Here is a 20,710-nt window from a genome sequence, read left to right as displayed (position 1 = left end):
CATCTACTCATTCATTTGATAAACATGTAGTATATATCTTTTGTCCACAGAATCTAAGTTTTAGGTAATTCCTATCCCCAGCCACACAGACATGCTCCTCTGATTTGGTTACTGGATTGATCCTTGAGAGTGTCCATATGATCTCCTGGACTTTCTTGTGACCTTCTCTCTCTTCCAACTCTAAGAAATAGATTCTTACCTCAGTCAAAAAGGGACACTCATGAACACTAAAGTAAATATGTTCTCTGGAATGGTCACACTTCAATGTATCAGTTCTTGTCAGTGAATAAGGAAGGTTTCTTTCCTCCCATAAACATATCATGGAGTGGAAATGATGGAAAAATAAGGATGAAATACTCATTTTCTTTCTTAAGTAAAAGCTCATTTTCTCAACATTAGAAAAATTCAGAGAAATTCTTAAGCAGTTTTTAAAAAATTCTTACAGTGGGTATATATAAAAGATAACATGTAATAAGTGGTTTATAGCTATTTAATTCTCCATATGTGAATATTGTCCACAGTTTTGTTACTGGAAAATTAAAGTATATAGTGTATAAATGTTAGAAAACATTTGCTTTCTTATAGCCATTTGGAATATGACCGCTATTTCAAGAACACACTGAAGTATATGCTATGGTATGTGTAAATGATTGACCAGAACTGTCTGATAAATCAGACTTTCAGGTGTATTCTTTAGATAGGCTTCTTTTTTGTTGTCTTTAACTTTGTTAATGATAATACAATTCTTGCTACTCATAGGCATTTAATGAACATTTACTGGTAATAGAAACCTGCCTGTAGAGGAGCCTCATAAATAATTAAGACATAAAGACAGAATCAAAAACAGAGTTTCGATCTCTGGATTACTAGCCTATCACTCAATGCACTAAATTAAACCAGTGTGAATTATTATAAAAGAAAGATCTATACTTTAATTGGAGACTTTTACTGACTAATCATCTTGCACAGAAATAAGTGATCAATTGTAATACAGGGTTGTATTAATCACTTTTAGTCACATTAAAACATTTAGTTGCTTTATCTAATAATGATATTTAAATTCATTTTTTTCCAAGAAGAAGTAAAAATTAGTATCTTATATTAGGTTTTTTTTCCTCATAAATCGTTAGCAGCTTTTATTTTTTGAGCAGATACTTGTACAAAAACTTATCAAAGATCAGGCAGAAACAAATTAGGAGAAAATTAAAGTCTTGAGTTTTCTAGAGATTTATTTAGAAAGAACATTAAACTAAGAGCCGGGAGAATTTATTTTTTTTTTTAATTTTTTTTTAACGTTTTTATTTATTTTTGAGACAGAGAGAGACAGAGCATGAATGGGGGAGGGGCAGAGAGAGAGGGAGACATAGAATCAGAAGCAGGCTCCAGGCTCTGAGCCATCAGCCCAGAGCCCGACGCGGGGCTCGAACTCACAGAGTTTGAGATCGTGACCTGAGCCGAAGTCGGACGCTTAACCGACTGAGCCACCCAGGCGCCCCATAGCCAGGAGAATTTAATATAAACCTGGCCTCTGCAACTATTCATTGTAAAGTCATTTATGCTTTTTTGTAAATGAAAGTACTCAGACTTTATAGTCTAAAGGTTTTTTTAGATCTCAAATTCAATAATTAATTAAGTAGATGGTTAGCCATTTCTTCTACAGATAATTAGACTCATATAGCACTGTGATCACTTTATATATAATAATCCGCTGTATGTATGTGGTTAGAACAGTACCTTGCATTCAAGTGTTACTTGTGATGATGGTGGTGGTGGTGGTGGTGGTGGTAATGCCACCTTTGTACTTTAGGTGTAATTTCACTTTTTATGGACATTTTCCTATAATAGCCATATGGATTCCTAGAGTTTGTTTCTGTAATTAAGCATTTGAGGATACAACTTTTATGATTTGTTAACCTTTTGATTACTAATTCGATCCTACCTGGAGTATATGAAGGTAAATGCCAGATTTCAGCATTCCGTCTCGAAACATTTCATGCTTTTGCTATATTGGACATGTTTTATTACTAATTTGTGGTTTGATATTTCTTTGGGGTTACTTCCTGTCTTCATTTAAGACCAATATTCTTCTCTGTTTTCTTATTCTTTTCTTTTTTCCATGTGAGATTCAAAGGAAAGTGATAGAGTAAAAGTGACTTTTTCTCAGCTTGTTTTGTAGAAAATTATTCTGGAGGTAGCACTAGCATGGTTTGTTAGTGTAAACCTACGGAGGAAGTTCTGTTAGAATATAATTATAATAAAGGAAGAAATTATGAGGAAATGAATTATGACACTGACAATGAGGATGTAAGCAAAGGAAAATACACAAGAAATTATTGTAGCGTTTAACAAAGTGGAGTGATGGATTGGACCGATGGATGATGAAGAGGCTCTGGGTTACATGATTGAGTGATACCTGCATCTAGTTTTAAACATACAGAAAGGTGATGATGTCAGTAATGGAATGAAGAAAAGGGAGTGAGTTCTGTTCAAGTCCTGCAAACTCTGACATGTTTGTACAACATCTACATAGAAGTATTTGGTAAGCCCTTGTTTGGTCTTCAGAGGGAAATCTGTCTTGGAAGATAGACATTTAAGACGTCAAAATCCTGCTAGTGACCGAGAAATACCTGTAGAAAAGATTACCCATGGAGTTATTACTGTGTAAAAAAAGATCAAGTACAGAGAAAATAAGATAAAGATTTAAGAGACTACCAACTAAGGTGAGTTATGTAATAGTAAGAAATAACCAAACTTACATTTTTTTTCTCAATAATCTGTTCTTAGCATTCTCAAAGATTCTACCTTCTTAGAGATAGAATAGGGTAAGACCAAAAGAACCGGCCCCAGGTGTCAGATGGGAGTGGATATCTTGACTTTCTACCACATAGTATCTGTGACCTAGGATATTTCCAATATCTGTCTGAGAAAAAATGAGACTGAGAACTGTCACCTCATAATCTTGTTATGAAACTTTTAATGAATATACCTATAAGTCATTTAGCAGTTTTTGGCAATAGTAGGCAATTAAAACTGTACCTTATATTTTACCTTATTTCTGTCTCCTGATCGTTATCATGTCCTGTGCATGGAATGCTCTGCCACACCTCATCCTGCTGGTCAAAATCATACGTTACACATTTTTTTAAGGCCAGGATTAATCGCCAAGCTCTTTCTCCAATGAGTATCCACTTTTCCATGAGGCATTAATTTCTCCCTCCTCTTAACTTTCTTAGCTCTTATTATTCTTCATGCTGTTCATTTAGTTTTTGCTTCTTTGAGGGAATTTGTCTTTCCATCAAGATTTTATTACTCTTTATATTCCACATACTTCTTAGCCAATGCCTGTGTATTATACACAATAAAGACTGGGTATGTGCTTGTTGAATTAGATTAGTCTGTAGGAAGTAACTCTCCATACATATGTTTCACATTGTAAAAAGTGAAAAACAGATTAATATCACAGATAGGCCTGCTCTTGAGTTTTACAAGCATATTTGAGGAAAAATACATTGTCTCTCACTGACAATATAGTTTCTTTGTGTGGTATCTAGAAGCTTAGAAACTGGGTTTGCGCTGGTAACGGACCTTTGCTTGTCTAAAACTCAAATGTGGGCACCTTGTACTTTGATTAGGGAGTCTCTCCAAGTCAACTACAAATAAGAAGCACCTGAGAAGAGTCCTGCCATAAATTCAATGTGTTAGGAGACATTAGAGATCAGACCCTTGGCAAATATAAATAAATAAGTTGGAAGAACTTGGAGAAATGTTCTACGCAGAGGTGGGGGGATTGTGTTTTACAGAGTGTTGTGGCATCTGGCATAGACTGGAGAAAGTAGTTAATGTAAAAGTGACCATCGGACCAGGATGTAAAAATTGGATGCACATTTCAAGTATTTACTAGTAATGAAATTAGAAGATAGATTTTTCTAAGTATATTTGAACAATACATACCACACTTTGTGAACTGAGAGCATATACTCAGCATCACCAAATAAATAAAAGCATGTAGATACCCACTAACATTAGCTGTATCTATGTAATGACAAAATACACTGGCTAGAAATGCTGTGAGTGGAGTTCACCATTCACACAATTTATCTTAGAGAAGCAGTTGCCAAACATGTCTGTGGAAAGGTACTTCCCTTCTGTGTAATAGTCTTTAAAAATAAGTCCTTGGTGAAATAAAGTAGTAAAAATAAGGTGAATTTTTCTACAATATAAATTTATCCGTATCCAAGGATTATCCTTTTTGTGTGCTGCTTCTTGCTCTTTTTATTAAATAAAATGCCTCTTTTTTGTATGAAATGATATGACTGTCAATAGTACTTGTTTCTGTTATTTTTATAATGCAACAAAAAGTTGCCAACTTTTATTTTAGCTCCTATTTTGCTTTAGAAATAATTTAGTTTTTGAAATTTAAAAAATAATCTAGGAAGCACTGAAATACAGCATCGAAAACTTTGGACCTCAGTGAACCTTCCAGTATTTACAAATATCTAGATATAGTCATCATTTAGTCAAAATATTTGGCTTCCTATAGATCCAGCCTTTGACTACTTTAAATGGGATCTTTGTTCTGTGAAAGGACAAAGTTCAAGTCATAGAAAAAGGACATGAGGCTAAAGCCATGAATGAATACAGGCAATTAATTTGAATCCAGTAACTGATGGCATCCTGTTACCTTTCATGGTATAAAACTTAGAAGAAGGGGTAAGGAAAGAAGAGAAAAAGAGGAAGGAAGAGCAAGAGAATGAGAAACAATAATGGAAGTCAGAAATATAAAGAACAGAGTGGCTATTGTTTGATTTTGAAGGTCAAACAGTTCCTCATCCTATTATAAAAATGTCTAGTTCTGGGCGGTCTGACATTCTAGAAATTTGTATTCATTTCATTGCCTTTTGAGAATCTGACCTGGTTATTGCAATACAATAACCTGTAGAAATCTATTTTTGTCCTAACGATAATCAGAACACCACAGGAACTATCCAGCTTTATTATGTAGAGGTCAGTAGTCATGTATGATTTTGATATAAATTTTCCCATTATTTTTTTTCATTTCATACATTAAAATAAACATGAGAAGAACATCAGCTCGTAAAATAATTTTTTAGTATCTTAATCTACTGATAATAATTACTAACAGTGTCTTTTTTTCTTTATTCAAATAAAGCTACATAGATTATGATGAATTCAGGAAAAAAGGCAGATCTCAAAATTTATAAATAAATAAGTAGAATGAAAATTAGAATTGACATGGGGGCCACCTGTGTGTGGCTCAGTAAGTTGACTGACTGACTCTTGATTTCAGGTCATGATCTCACAGTTTGTGAGATGGAGCCCTGTGTTGGGCTCTGCACTGACAGCCCCAAGCCTGCCTAGGATTGATTACCTGCCTCCCTCTCTCTGCCCCTCCCCAGTCACTTGTGTGCTCTCTCTCAAAAATAAATAAACTTTCAAAGAAATAAAGATGCATTAGAAAAGATCATGGTTCTTCTCCCATAATTAGTTGGTGGGATCCTCTAATTAAAATACATCAATTATAGTTTCATTTCTTCTTTTGCTCATGTTATTACATTAAAAATAGATATATGGACTTTATATATATGTGTCCTGAATTTCATAAGACTGTTTTTTGGAATTATATCACAAGAGAATGTAATCTATTTGTAACTGAACACTCTGCTGCTTGAAATCATATGAAATGATTCCCATCCAGAACATCTATATACACTTAATGCTTACTGTCTCCATTATCTTATAATGGTGATAATAGCACTATTGAGCAAAAACTATTTACTCTTTGATTGGTATAGCTTCCATTTTGTCATTAAACAAATTGTAGACGCTAAATCATTTTTGGAAGCTGAAATAAATAGAATGCTTATTTAATCACCTTTCGTATTTCAGAATAAAAAGTTCATTAAAGAGTGCTTGTTTGAAATGGCACTTTTGATTACAATTGTACATTGACTTCTCTTTATGGTTGCCACAACGTGTAGAGGTTGAAGCAATGTCTCAACCAGGAAAAAGCTGAATTACACCAGAAAGAATTAGTGTCTTTACATGCTTTGGTCTACCAGATTCATTATAGTCAAATTGATTCTGTAGAAGTTTAGATTGTTCTCTAATGTTTGTTGCTATTTTCCTGGATGTGAACATAGGCAAGATATGAAAAGGTAGTGGAATATTAAACATTTCACATTTCTGAATACTTATTTTAGTTCCAATTCTAATTTATGTCACACTAAGAATTATAAAATAGAAGCTGAAAAGAAAGTCCTAAAATTCTGAAGGAGTAGAGTCAAAGTTGAAGTTATTTAATATCAGGTATAGCTGAATGTATCTACATATAGGAAAAAAATAACAAATTTAAAAAGGAAAACAGAATATTAAAGAATATGAGATCTATCTAGATTTAGAGAAAACGTCTCTGATTTTAACCTAGGTATTTTTTTCCCTGGAAAGTATTGAGATAATCTAAGCAATCTAGAATTTGCTGTGACTCAGTGTCATGAGAGTCTCAAAAAGACTCTTTTCTTGGTTGTAATGAAATATAAAAAGTCCTTGATAGAGAGGAACATCTAAAGAAATTGGAGCAAAAAGGAATGATTAGGCAAAATCAAGTATATTTGAAAGTGATGGAAAACACAGCTGCTAACCCATACTCCAGGAAAATATTGTCTCTTTGTTTAATGAAATGATCTAGCACTAACATATTTTTAAAGCGTAGTTTGTTTCCGTAGTGATGTCATACATAAACCACTAAAGACTTTTCTCTAAGTTGTCTGTACTGAGTAACCAATGATTCTCCCTGAACGAATTTACAAAATTCAACCTGTAATGTATTTTTTTAATTGGGTGCATGTTTTCATTGTTTGGAATTATAATATAGATAGGCACTACATTTATTATTTAAAATTTAGGTTATAGAAATTGGCAAACCAAAAAAATATTTCACTGTTTTTAAAAGGACCTTTATATTTCATACTAATGTAAATCAAAAGTATATTGGTTTTCTTTATCCCTTTACAAAATGATAATGCTAATGAGTTAGCATATATGGTAAGATAGATAGAAAAAAAAAATTTTTTTTCAGTCTGCTACATCTGGACCTTAATTTCCTACTTCTGGTCAAAAAGATTGAACATACTACTATTTCACCTCTACTTATACACATAGGTGATTGTGTGCTTTACTGTGCAAATTATTGTTCTAAGTATTTAACATGAATTACCTAATTTCACCTTCACAATAGCTCTTAGAAGATATATTATTAACCCCATCTTCCAAAATCTGAGGTCCAGGTAGCATAAGGAATTCATCCTAGTTTGCACAGCTAGTAAGTACTATGATGATACTTGTGTTCTTACCTGTAACTGGATGACTCTGCGTTCTCTAGGTATAGTAGTTGTCTTCCCATAACTTTTTCCACTCGATGCTTAGACCTCCCTTATGTAGTTGTGTGTGTTTCCAATTAAAATTCACCTTTGTGTCTCTTGAAGGACCCTCCTATTGGTTAATATTTATGTAATTGTCTTGGCTTAGACTTACCTGACTTTTCAGTTTGTCTAGCTCCCTGTAGTTTTGTTTCTCTTGTGTTGGGGGGGGGGGGATTATTATAGATTTTATAATTGGAAGGAATACTGAAGGGCACGTTCTCTATTTGATAATTATTATCTCTTTGAACAACCATTAAGTCAGTCATTGAACATGTCCAGTAATGTACCCTTGCCTTTTACAGTAGCCGTCCTCACACAGCTCAGGATGCCGGAAATTTCAGTCTTATATTCATTCTCTGTAGCATTGAGTATTTGCAATAATTCGGAAAGTGGTGACAGGATGACATTTAAATTCAGATACCATGTAGTGAATTATGGTTTTTTCTCTCTGGAAACTAATAGCTCTCATTTATTTCAGACGTCACTCATGTGAATGAAATTCTCAAATTGATTCCTTCCTTCCCTCCCTCCTTCCTTCCTCCCTTCCTGCCTTTTCTTTCCTTTCTTCATTTTTTTTTTTTAAATGGGTGTGGAGGGTGAGAAAAGGCTAGCCCAGTATTATACTGTTTTTTTATGAATTAATTAGAAAATCACATTTTAATAATTTTAACAATTCTTATAATTTTGTGTAGTAGATGGATGGATAGATAAATCCATAGAAAAAATACACATTCGATTTAATATTTAATGACCTGGTAATGTGGAAAAGAAACCATGTGAGTTGTGGGTAGTGAGCTATTAATTATAGATTTCCTGACTTGAGGGGATGTTAATTCTGGTAGATAAGTCATTTACATGAATGATTGACAGTGTGATACAAGTTATAGGAGTAATTTACAAAGAAATTATAAGAATTTCTTGGGGCTTGCACTTGAACTAGCTCTTACAGATGGATACTCTTTGTGGTGCCTGGGTGACTCAGTTGGTTAAGTGTCTGCTTTCGGCTCAAGTCATGATCTCACAGATTGTGGGTTCAAGCCCCATGTTGGCCTCTGTGCTGACGGCTCAGAGAGTGGTGTCTGCTTCGCTGTGTCTCCCTCTCTCTCTGCCCCTCCCCTGCTTGTGCTCTATCAAAAATAGATAAACATTAAAAAAAAAGAATGGATACCCTTGTCAAGGTGGTATGTAGTAGTAGATGTCAAGAACAACGGCAGCAAAGGCTAAAAAGTGGACAACTGCAGATACATTTTCCTGCAGGATAGGGGACATAAGGGAGGAGTACTGGGTTGGGGTGTAAACTGAGATGGTCTTTAATGCTAAATTAAGCAGTTTGAACTTTATCCCCCACTGAAATAATATTTTTGGTTATATGGAGAAGGCAGTAGAAGAAATAGATACAGCAAGGAAACTTACCGTAAAGCTAATGTATGGGGGACAGGACTGGGATAGAGGAAGGGTCTATATTGCTGCTTTCTCTCCTTGGAAAATACATTCTGCATTTTGTGGGTGTTGATGAAAGGGTTCAACTATGTGTGCCCTGGACAAATCTGAATCATCGGTTCAGTACACAATTTTGGAGACTCTTCAACGTTTCCATCCCATGAGAGGGGGTTGTGGTGGTATATGTACATAATTTTGACTGAGGCTGATATGTAAAAAAAACAAAAAAAAAAACCTCTTTGTTGATTATCAACAATTGCCTTTGTAATGCAAAGGTGGACTTACAATTAATGTTTTTATTTGAAAATATTTCTTCACTTAGGGATAGGTCTAAAAGTCAGGATTTGCCCCTTAGCAAAAGCAAATAGAAGAATGATAATAAACTGAAAAATTGAAGTCAGATAGTAAAATTCATATAACTTACGTTTTTATGAAAACGTAACTTGGCTTCTGTATATGTGTCAGTCACAAAATATTACAAAAGATTTAGATGGTGGAGTTAATGATTTAATGGTCAAAAAGACGCGTAAAAATTCCTTAGTAAAAAGAAGCCTCAAACAACCTAGGAGGTTCAACAGTGTTTCCCTCATACTGCCTCTGCTCTGTTGGCCTGCTTCACTTTTCCTTTTAGATAATGATTTGGAACAAATGAAACCATTTAAAAAAACCTTTGTAAAATTAAAGACATTTTATATACAATACTGAGCATTTCATTTTATCATTACATGCAGAGATTTCATTGGATCAGTTGTGCAGAGGAGGTATTTCTGTTCCTTTCTTCTGAAGAAGTATATGGTATTGAGTATGAAATCAGCAAACTAATGAATATGACTTCCTTTTCCATGAAATGTAAACAAACAAACAAACAAAAATGGCTCCTGTATATTTCTTAGTACCATTAAGAACAACCACTGATTTGTAGCTACAGCAGGCCGTAGATTGCCATGTACCAATAGTCCATGCTCATGTAGGACCTCACATTAACACCCAATGTCTTGCTTTGTTACCTTGCAGAAATGTTGGAATCCAACAATGTGATCACTTTCAATGGCTTGGCCAACAGCTCCAGTTATCATACCTTCCTTTTGGATGAGGAACGGAGTAGGCTGTATGTTGGAGCGAAGGATCACATATTTTCATTCAACCTGGTTAATATCAAGGATTTTCAAAAGGTATCTTTATTCTAATGTATACACTGTAGTTTCTTTAAAACATCTCAAGCTATTTAACAGTGAATTCTCTAGCTATTTGATAGTGTTACAACTGAAAAAAAACTGTTTAAATTAATAATTTTATTTTTTCAGATGCAAATAAAAATAATGCATTGATTTGATTATCACAAATCAATGGATGCAGTAAACCATAAAAATCATCAAGGACAAAACCATAGTATGTTAAATGATCATTTTAAGAAATGCTGACTTAAGCTTATCCTTCCATAGTTGTATCATTTTTCCTGTGTAAAACTAAACATCTGAACCATTATATTTATATATCATAATTGATGTCATTTACCGTGTGTGTGTATATGTATGTGTATGTATATATCGCTATATTGTCAGCAAATGCAGAGTTCATCAATCATTTTACACATGCCTAATCTGGTGTGTCACCTGTTTTTGTAAATAATGGTTATTGGAACACAGACACTCATACATTTACATATTGTCTATGTTTGCTTTCATTCAACAATGGCAGAATTGAATAGTTGTGATAGAGATCATCTGGCTCACAGAGCCTAAAATATTTACTATCTGGCCTTTCAAACAAAAAGTTTGCAAACTTTTTGGCAATATCAGTTTTCAGTGTCAGATCTTTACAAATGTGGTCATTTAGACACTTGCAGTCTATCAGTTTTATCCTTACTCTACCATGTTTTTGGCTTCTTTAATTAATAAGCTATACAGTTTGGAAAATAAACATGGATTGAAAAATTAGTGCAAATTATGCTACTGAGTCCATATGCTGCACTCAAAGTCAATTATTTTTTCATAGTATTTCCAGTCATAATTCTCAGAGGAACAAAAATCTTTTATGTAACGGCTTTTGTAGGAGTACTAGTATAACATATTTTTTTAGAGTACATATACATCAGTTTTTATGTATGTTAATTTTCCTTCTTATAGGACTTTAGAGAGTGGTGTTTCCTAAACTTCTGATAAACTTTAACATATTGGACAATAAGTTTTGAAAAGTAATGAATTCTATTAAAAGCTTTTGTCCTGGTTGGAGAATATTGCTTTGAAGATCAAATGAAGATTAAATTCAAAGCTAATTCATATCTCTAATAGAGTATACCACTGGACCTAAGACTTTTACTTTCCTACTACCCAAACTCTGAAATTCTGACTGTACATAAAGATTTGATTCATTACGTATATGATACAAAACAGCAGCGATATACTTAGAGATTAATATACGGCATTTAAATATCACCTTTGATATTTCTTTTTCTCATTTTTTCAATCTATTTGATTTCTAAGACTTCTTAGATGATTGCAGTATTCCTAAGGTTATCTGTTGTCTAAGAAAACTAGTTATCCATTTGTTTTTCTGAAATGACAAAAATATTTACCTTGGAGTCTTTTCTAAAGGTCATAAAATAAGCAGCTTTGTTTTGTTTAGTGAAAATAAGTCATCCTTTTTATATAATGAGTGAAAAATCTAAGTTTAAGAAAAATTTGGTATTTTAATAGTAGGAAATTATATATAAGTTCAAGTTTTCAGTGTTCATAATAGTTTTATCATTTTGTAAAACTCATATATATAACATAAATATATATACATATATTTTTTATCCATAGACAATATATGAGTAATATCACACCTCAGAATATGTATTTAATGTATTTGGCATTTTTCTCTGAATAATGAAATAATAAAAATTCTTAGTTTATATACTCAGTTTGTTCTAAAATTGAAAAGGCTTAATTATTGTATGAGACAACCTGCTGTTTTATAGATGAGGAAAATCCCAGAGCCATTTGTATGCCCTTGATATAATCACAGTATCTTCTACCAACTAGACTTACAATAAATAGATACTGAAGTAATGAATTAATTCAAGTTAGGTGACTTGCCCAGTTTCATAGTGTTGTTATAGCTCCTGCTCTTGCATTTAAAATCATTATTCTAATGGAAGACATATTTCTAAGTCTAAAACATTCATTCCAAACATATTATTTAATTATACCACACTGTCCATAGGAGTAAATCTAGTTTACTTAAGAATTCACATGCATTTGTCTATCAATGTTCTTTATAATCTCTGTATGATGTTATTTAGCATTTTCTGAAGCATCTACTCTTGTAATAAACTTTATAAGGATCCCTATAGGATATCATAAATAATTCTTGAGGGACTTACAACATAATATTAAATATAAGATTATGAGCATAAAGGTATATATTAGGCCAATCCTTATTAGAGATAACACATTCTCAGATTTGGAAGAACCATGAAAAGATTCTAGACCTTCATAAAAGCATGCTGTTTCTTTAAGGCACAAATGCTTATTTATAAAATTATGAGTGAGAGGCGCTGTCATGAATAGAACTATAGAAGCATGAAGAAAGGAAAGTGTAATACACATCATGAAACACTTTGAATTTGAGCATAAGAAATTTAGGCATTGTTAATTGAGACTTTTTGAGCAAAGAAGACAAAAATATCTACAGGTAAACAAATATAACCAAATAGGAATTATTCTTTATGGAAGAGGATACTGTTGGAAATGACAATTAAATACATTTATATTTTTTATATAAAGTAAATATATATATTTATTTCACTGACTTAGAGTTATGCCCATAAATTGCTTTCCAGAATAGCATATTATATACCAAAATTTATTTTATTCATGCCAGATTTTTTTTTTCTTCAACGTTTTTGTTTTTTTTTTGTTTTTGTTTTTTTTTTATTTATTTTTGGGACAGAGAGAGACAGAGCATGAACGGGGGAGGGGCAGAGAGAGAGGGAGACACAGAATCGGAAACAGGCTCCAGGCTCCGAGCCATCAGCCCAGAGCCTGATGCGGGGCTCGAACTCACGGACCGCGAGATCGTGACCTGGCTGAAGCCGGACGCTTAACCGACTGCGCCACCCAGGCGCCCCAATGCCAGATTTTTAAGCTATACTTATTTATTTAACTCTGGGAACTCTAGAAAGTTGAGAGTACACACTCCTCTAAGTATGAGAGAATTGAGCATAAATGTTATCAACATTATTTTTTATCAACATTTGACATAAGAGAAAAATGACAAAATGAGACCCATGCTATCTCACCACCAGCATTCAAGAGCTAGGAAAGTATGAGAAAATGACTTGCCTTTTTCAGTTAAAAATTAGGTTTTAATAATCTGTGAGTTTTGTGAAATGTAACTGGCAAGCTTAATGTGAGAGTCAGTAAATCTTACCCCTATACTCTATATTATTGTCGTGTTTTAAATGAAATTTATATTTTATCTACCGGTATAAACTTTAAATAAGAATAGATCGCTTGGGCTTTCCATAGCCACAGTGAAGACAGAGCTGTGGAATGTATGGAACAGACTACCCAGCACCCGCTCTAGTAATCCAGAAGTCAGGGTAATGTGAATTTTAAGGACGTGCATTTATTGTGCTTAGATTTTTTTTTTTTTATTATGAGATTACTTTGTAAGATCCTTGTGGAACAAATCAAATGACAGTTCTAATTTACATATACAGATAAACATGAAAAGAAAAGCACATGAAAAAGAATACATAAATTAAAAGCTTCAGATGGTAAAAATGAATGTATAACCAAAAATTTTTAGGGCTTTTATAATTGTGACACAGAGCTGAAATGCATTTGTTATGCCATCATAGGTTATTTCAATATGTCCTAAATTCTTGCTTATGAATGTGTTATATTTTGTTTTTTGATTCCCTAGATTGAATATCATAGCCCTTGCACAAGTTTATGACCATTTATGCTGAATTATCTAGGGGCTTGTTTATGACCGTTTATACTGAATCATCTTGAGGCTTGTTTATAACCATTTATACTGAATTATCTTGAGGCTTGTTTATGACCATTTATACTGAATTATCTTGAGGATCCCAAAAAAGATGATCAGTCATTTTGAGACTAACACAGACATGAATGAGTGACTGCACCATGTCTGGATTTTTTTTTTTTTTTTTACATATGACATTTTTTTTCCTGCAATTAACTGTTACCAGATGAGAAAGATGAATTAAAGAAAAAAATTCAATTGTTCTGCCGCAATACAGATAGGACTCATTCGAATTGCCCTGAGGAACTGAACAATTTTATATTAAAATTTAGATGAGGATATTTGTATTAATATTATAAAGAAAAATACATCCACCATCCCCTAAACCACCAATAATATCTTGGCCTGCTTACCACTGTCATTGTAATTATACTGTATAGAAACCTTTGGAATTTAGCATAAATGTTGTCAAAGAATGAAGGGGAAATATTAGGGATGAAAACAATTGTTTTTCAATTAGTTTAAGTTTTTCCCACAGTGGCAAAGTTTTTAGAGCTATCTATTTGGAAATTCATTTCCTTCTTTATCTCCAGAAAGTATATAATGCTACTCTTACCTACTTACTGTGCTTCCCCCCACCAAAAAAAAAAAAAAAAAAAAAAAATTCCTTTCTAAAATGAGGTTTTCTTAACCCTATCAATTGCTCATTCTAGAGTGTCATGCTGAAATTTGAATTAGGGAAAAGGACCCAGAGCACCTCCTGTTTAAATTCAAAATGACTATTTTATAATAAAGACAGATTCTTTTAGAAAAATGTTAGACACTTTTTTATGTTTATTTCTATCTCCCTTCGCTAGATTTTCACATCTTCTCAAAATGATCTTCCTCTCCCAACCTGACAGTTCTCTTCTCTGCACGCTGCTTAAATCTACTGACTACATAAATTCTGTGTTGCTCAACTTTCATAAACAGCAAAGTCTAATGGGTAGGCAGAGATTGCATGATTTACATTCATACCAATAAATAGATGCTACTGCAGAGTTTAAGCTGAAACCTTCCTCCCACATAATGCTTTGTGGAACTTATCTTTAAGTTGTCCCACCTTAGTCTAACAGACTATAATGTTGGATCACTTAGAGAACTTAATTGGCGTAAAATTATGTTTTTTCTCTGCCCTTAGATTGTATGGCCAGTATCTTTTACCAGAAGGGATGAATGCAAATGGGCTGGAAAAGATATCCTGGTAAGTATCAATCAACTAAATTATCTTAGTAATTACATAATTTATTATTCTGTCATCATTTTTGTTTAGTGTTGTATTAAGTAAACACTATACTTGTGAACCTAATCACTTTTTAGAAACAAAAAAGTATTTAATTTTGGATAGTGGTATTTTTATATAAAGAAGTGGGTAAAGGTAAAACATGCCTAAAGATTTACATGTATACAAAAGATAATTAACAAAATGCAATTTTGTAGCATATATACTTACATTCAGCAAGTCAACTTCTTTGTACAAATTTGTTTTCATATGTTAATTCTTCTTGAATTCCTTTTGGGTGATATGAAATTTTTCTGCCTCTGAGTCATGATTAAATTATCCCTTCTTCCTTCTTTGCATTCTCTTCTTTTTCTGTTTTCCTTTCCTTTCATCTTCCTTCCTTCCTTCCTTCCTTCCTTCCATCCATCCATCCATCCATCCATCCTTCCTCTGATTTCTTAAATATGGATTGAGTAATGACTAGGTAGTAGGCATTGTCTTGACTAGGTAATAGGCATTGAACAAAAGAGGAATGGTAAGCAATCCAACAATGGTTTTACCTTTATCAAAAGGTACATTCATTTTTTTCTGAGGCAAACTTTGTTAGTAAAATTAAGTGGGTCACTGTTTTGAGGTATAGCCAAGTATTTGCACAGATCATAAAAGGCAGTTATAGTCATTTAAATCAATAAAGTAAAATGAATTTCAGGATTTAAAACATATATAATTTAGGGGTGCCTGGGTGGCTCTGTTGGTTAAGTGTTCTACTTCGGCTCAGGTCATGATCTCACTGTTTGTGAGTTCGAGCCCCGCGTCAGGCTGTGTGCTGACAGCTCAGATTCTGTGTCTCCCTCTCTCTTTGCCCCTCCCCTGCTCACACTCTGTCTCTCTCTAAAAAATAAACCATTAAATTTTTTTGAATTAAAACAAAACAGATATAATGTATTTTATCTTGTGTCTTATTTTTGTGTGTCTAAAACACAAGAAAAATCCTATATATTTTGTATACATATTGGCATTTAAAAGAAATTTATCTTAGGTGCTTAAAGACACACATTAACCTGCTTGTGTGTGTGTGTGTGTGTGTGTGTGTGTGTGTGTGCATATGTGTGTGTGTGTGTGTGTATGTGTATGTATATATATATTTGTAGATGGATAGATATGTAGATATTTTCAGGAGACAACCTGATTGATTGGTAGCAGCTGCCCACAACATGACGCATATGTTTAGAATGATGTAGAGGTGGAGTCTGAATTCATGGGGAAAGAATATCTCAATCTGGTAACAGTGTTGGCTGGTGGTGAAGGAAGATAGATAAAAGAGGACAAAGCACAGGCTTTGATTAGTTACATATTAGCAAACATGGCAAATTTCATCCTTGAAAATTTCACCTTAAATATAGTGATAAGTTACATTGCACCTTCATAGTAAACATTTTTTTGGCTATGTAAAAGTGGACCACAAAAACGTTCTGTCAAGGGACGCCTGGGTGGCTCAGTAGGTTAAATGCCTGACTTTGGCTCAGGTTATGATCTCATCATTTGTGAATTTGAGCCCCACGTCGGTCTCTTTGCTGACAGCTCAGAGCCTGGAATCTGCTTCACATTCTGTGTCTCCCTCTCTCTCTGCCCCTCCCCTGCTCATGCTCTGTCTGTCTCTCTTTCTCAAAAATAAATGAACATTAAAAAAAAAAAAAAGTGTGTTCTGTCAAATATTAAACTGTCCCAAGTTGATACTTATGTTAGGACTATTGGAAAGGAGTAAAGAGAAAAAAACAATGGTGTAGGAGTCCAGAGAAGTCAGGAATGTTATGTTGAAACCCCCAATGACTCATTAACTGTACTTATGCAGGTATTCTGATTTCTGGAGTGCTTTATTATTTTATCCATTAAATGAGACATTACATATTTTACAATTGGGAGAAACAAGTTTAAGAGTTTTTGTGAAAATTATTTAAAAGAAGAAAATACTTCGTAAGTCTAAGGCAAAAAAACCCATAACTGAATACACAAAACATTATTAACGTTAAAATGCCATGCTTACCATTAACAGATTATTTTGAAAGATTTCAATGTGATACTAACTAAGGATGGATAGAAGTAGAGATTTTACCAGTATGCACCTGTGACTTTTAAAAACAGACTCTTTCCATTTCTGTTGAAGTTTAACAAGTGAAGACATGAATACGTATAATTATTGAGAATCTTTCCTGTGTCAAGTACTATGATGATTTAAATGCTATTTTGTAAATGTAATTTTAATGACAACTTTATGAGGTGGGTATCACTACTTCCGTTTTCTTGATCAGAAAATACAGTGATTCAGAATATTCATTCAAAGCCTTTTCATCCATAATTTTAGAACATTTTGAGTACTATGCTAGAAGTTGAGATCAGAATGTCTGTGCTTCTGATGAAGTTTTTGGTGTCATGTGGCATATATGGATTTGAATTTGCCTGTTAACACACAGAAACAGTAAAGGACTAATAAATACTTTACCTATTCTGGTCGCATCAAGGGTGTGGACGTAGTAACAACCAGCTCACAGCATTCCTGTAAGACTCAATCACAAATGAAATTATTGCATAGGCTATAATGCATTGTACAAAATTTATATTAACTATTATTAGTGTCCCTGGAACATGTAATAGAGTTGCTTAGGCAATTTCTTAGCAAAAACATCATTCATGAAATTAATTTGATCCTCTTTAAAGATCATGATCACTGTAGTGTTGCACTATTCTGAATTCAATTCAATTTTGAAATTGAAGATAATATGATACTTATCTGACAAATTATCTGGATTTTATAATAAGCATTTATAATAAGCACTATAGGCAAGTACTGAGTGTATTTGATATAGTGATTGAATCAGCTTACTCATTTACTAAGATAGCACATAATCTTTAGTGTTTGTGGTTTCCAAAATTCACCTCACTGTATTTCCCTTATCTTTTATGGCTCTCCTCTCATCTGCCCTTCCCTCCTCTTCTTCCTTCCCTCCCCTCCCACTTTGGTATAAGTACTAAACACCAAGGGATTCTGGTGTTAACACAGATGCAGTTAGTTCAGCAGGTGCAATAAAGTCATGATCTGCATAGTGCCATAAGGGTAACCCTAATTATGACCTCAGAGGTTTCCTCTCTAAGAAAGGCAACTTTATTTTATTTTCTAGGCTTATTGAAAATGCTGTGGTTTTCATAGAACTAAATTGAAAGGAACTAAGACATATAGAGTTTGCTAAGTCGGATACAAGGTATTAATTGCATGTGATCATTTCATAGCACTTTGTAATAAACATTCTGAAGGCTTATAAGTCATACTCCATAAATTATGGTAGAGATAGGTAATTATGTGTGCATTGAGATACTTAAATTTTTGAAGGTTTAATGATATGGTAATATTAGCCATACTAATCTTTTTAAAAGTCAACTAATTAATGTAACATGATAAAGTGTTTGTGTTTTGGTTATTCCTTTATCTTCTGTTAAATTATAGCAGTTCAATTCCAGCATATTTTGTTTTCTCTTTCTTAGCACTTATTTGATAAAATAAAAATGTAACAGTTTTCATATATTTTGGTTAAAAATGTATTTTTCCTCTAGCTGTCAACAGCAATATATTCAAATAGGAAAATAGATTTCTTACTATTTTTCTGGTAACCCATCTTATTCCTTTAATAATGCTTTTCATTGACCTATTATTCAAAATATATTTTGTGCATTTCAAATGCATTTTATTAAAATTTCTTTTCAGATAACCTCATTTATGTAACTTAATTTACATATATATTTCATTTAAATAAAATATGTGCCATTTATTCATTATTTTTGAACTTTAATATATAAATGCATTTTTCCATTTCTTCCCTAATACATGATTTTAGAAAAATAGCAATTAGTAGGCTTCCTGGATTTTTAACATTTTTTCCCTGATAAACATAAAAAAATAGCTTTGGTATTTTTACCAATAATTTCTTAATCACTTAGCAAGAAATACTAACAGTAAAGAGTTTTTAAGAATTTACATCCAGTACCTGATTTTTGAAGTGACATGGATGGTTTGATAGAAATTCTGCACTGTATCTTGAGTAAATAATAGTCAGCTGTGACATATGGACAATAATTCCTTTCAAAGAATTCTTGTGATGCTGAAAGCCACAGGAATGAGGCTTAGTAGTTTTTGCAGCCATTGGGACTCCAAGATAGAATTGTAACCAAAATAGGAACTGACCTGAACATTTATAGAAAAGTAAACTAATGACCTGCCTGAATGCTCTCCATGGTTTCTAGGATCTGAGTTTACTGTTTCCCTCTGGTTTTAGTGTTTTCTTAAGAAGTCCTCTAGAAATAAAGCTCCTTTAAACAAACCTTCCTGGAGGAAGTGCTGTCTTCTCAGTATTGGATTTAGATGTAAGAGTACGATAGGCAAAGTAAGGCAAAGGCACTGACTGATACATATTATATATCATATATATATATATGATATATAATATATATTTCAGATATATATACCTTGAAAGTGGGTCATTCTTAATTCTGGGTAAGATGGTTAAGACAACACAGCCACCTGGATAGTCAGGATATGCCACTAGATTGAACATTCATAGTTCCTGTACATCCATAGTTCCTGAACCTAGCTAGTTCGCTGAGTGTAGCATCATACAGAAAATTGAACCCTTTCCTATCCTGCCAGGCAGCTGAAAAGATACACACCATCGTTTCTCATGGCTCAGTTTTGTATCAAACACATATGTTAAATCAGCAGCTGGAATTCAAGCCAGCTATCCACAAAGATGGACTTTGTGGTAAAGAAGGAATCTGCATCCTGAGAGACATTTATATTTCCTTTCTTTCTACATATATGTGTAGATCAAGGGAGAAAGAGAATATGAATGGGTCTTAGACTGCTGGTAATGACATTTCTGACAACAACATTACTCTAAATTTATTTTTGTTTTCCTTTTGTGGAAGTGAATATACCGGCTATATTCCTAATACGCTTTCTTAGTGTAGCAGGCTTTATCTACACTTTTATGTTGTTGGGGCATTTCTATAGTAGGGGAGTGAAATGCTCGTGAACTTTTCCATTGTTGTAACTTGAGAGTTGTAATTTGAAAAAAAAATACATAGAATATTATTGGACAGAGTCCCTGAATAAGAAGATAAATGCAATCCAGATATCTCTATTCTGACTGCTATTATTCACCTTTACTTTCATTTTTGATATTTTTCCTGGTGCTTAAAATCCACTCTGTTATTCACAATAACATTTCTATTGAGGGATTAACTTCCTTGACCCTGTTTTGCAAATGAAAACTGAATACATGCTAAGCTGGTAAAAGAATCTGTTTCGAATCAATAGCTCTCTGTATCTTCTTTGTTTATCCTACTAAACCATCTCTCTTTGCACTAAGTTTCAATAAAACCAAATGGCAACCGTATGACTGTTAGAAATATTTTGAACATCATTGGAAATCAAAATTTCAACCATCTGAGATGAACAAAAAAAAGCAGATTCTCATAACATCGCTATTGTTGGAAACATTTCAAAGCGTATTGTCATGCACCTGAATTTTGGGACATTTTT

General features: G+C 33.2%; 1 protein-coding gene across 3 annotated transcripts in view; it reads left to right on the top strand.

Annotated features, from left to right (window-relative positions):
• Window positions 1-20,710, top strand: part of SEMA3A (semaphorin 3A) — a 465,628-nt gene that overhangs the window by 301,481 nt on the left and 143,437 nt on the right. For all 3 annotated transcript variants that reach the window (XM_049641371.1, XM_049641370.1, XM_049641368.1), the window contains 2 exons: window positions 9,894-10,051; window positions 15,040-15,102. In XM_049641371.1, the coding sequence (XP_049497328.1) occupies window positions 9,894-10,051; window positions 15,040-15,102 (221 nt within the window). The remainder of the gene's footprint in view (window positions 1-9,893; window positions 10,052-15,039; window positions 15,103-20,710) is intronic.

The sequence above is a fragment of the Panthera uncia genome, chromosome A2 (genome assembly GCF_023721935.1).
Source record: "Panthera uncia isolate 11264 chromosome A2, Puncia_PCG_1.0, whole genome shotgun sequence".
In the NCBI taxonomy this organism is placed as follows: domain Eukaryota; kingdom Metazoa; phylum Chordata; class Mammalia; order Carnivora; family Felidae; genus Panthera; species Panthera uncia.
This window is presented reverse-complemented; position numbering and strand designations above follow the sequence as displayed.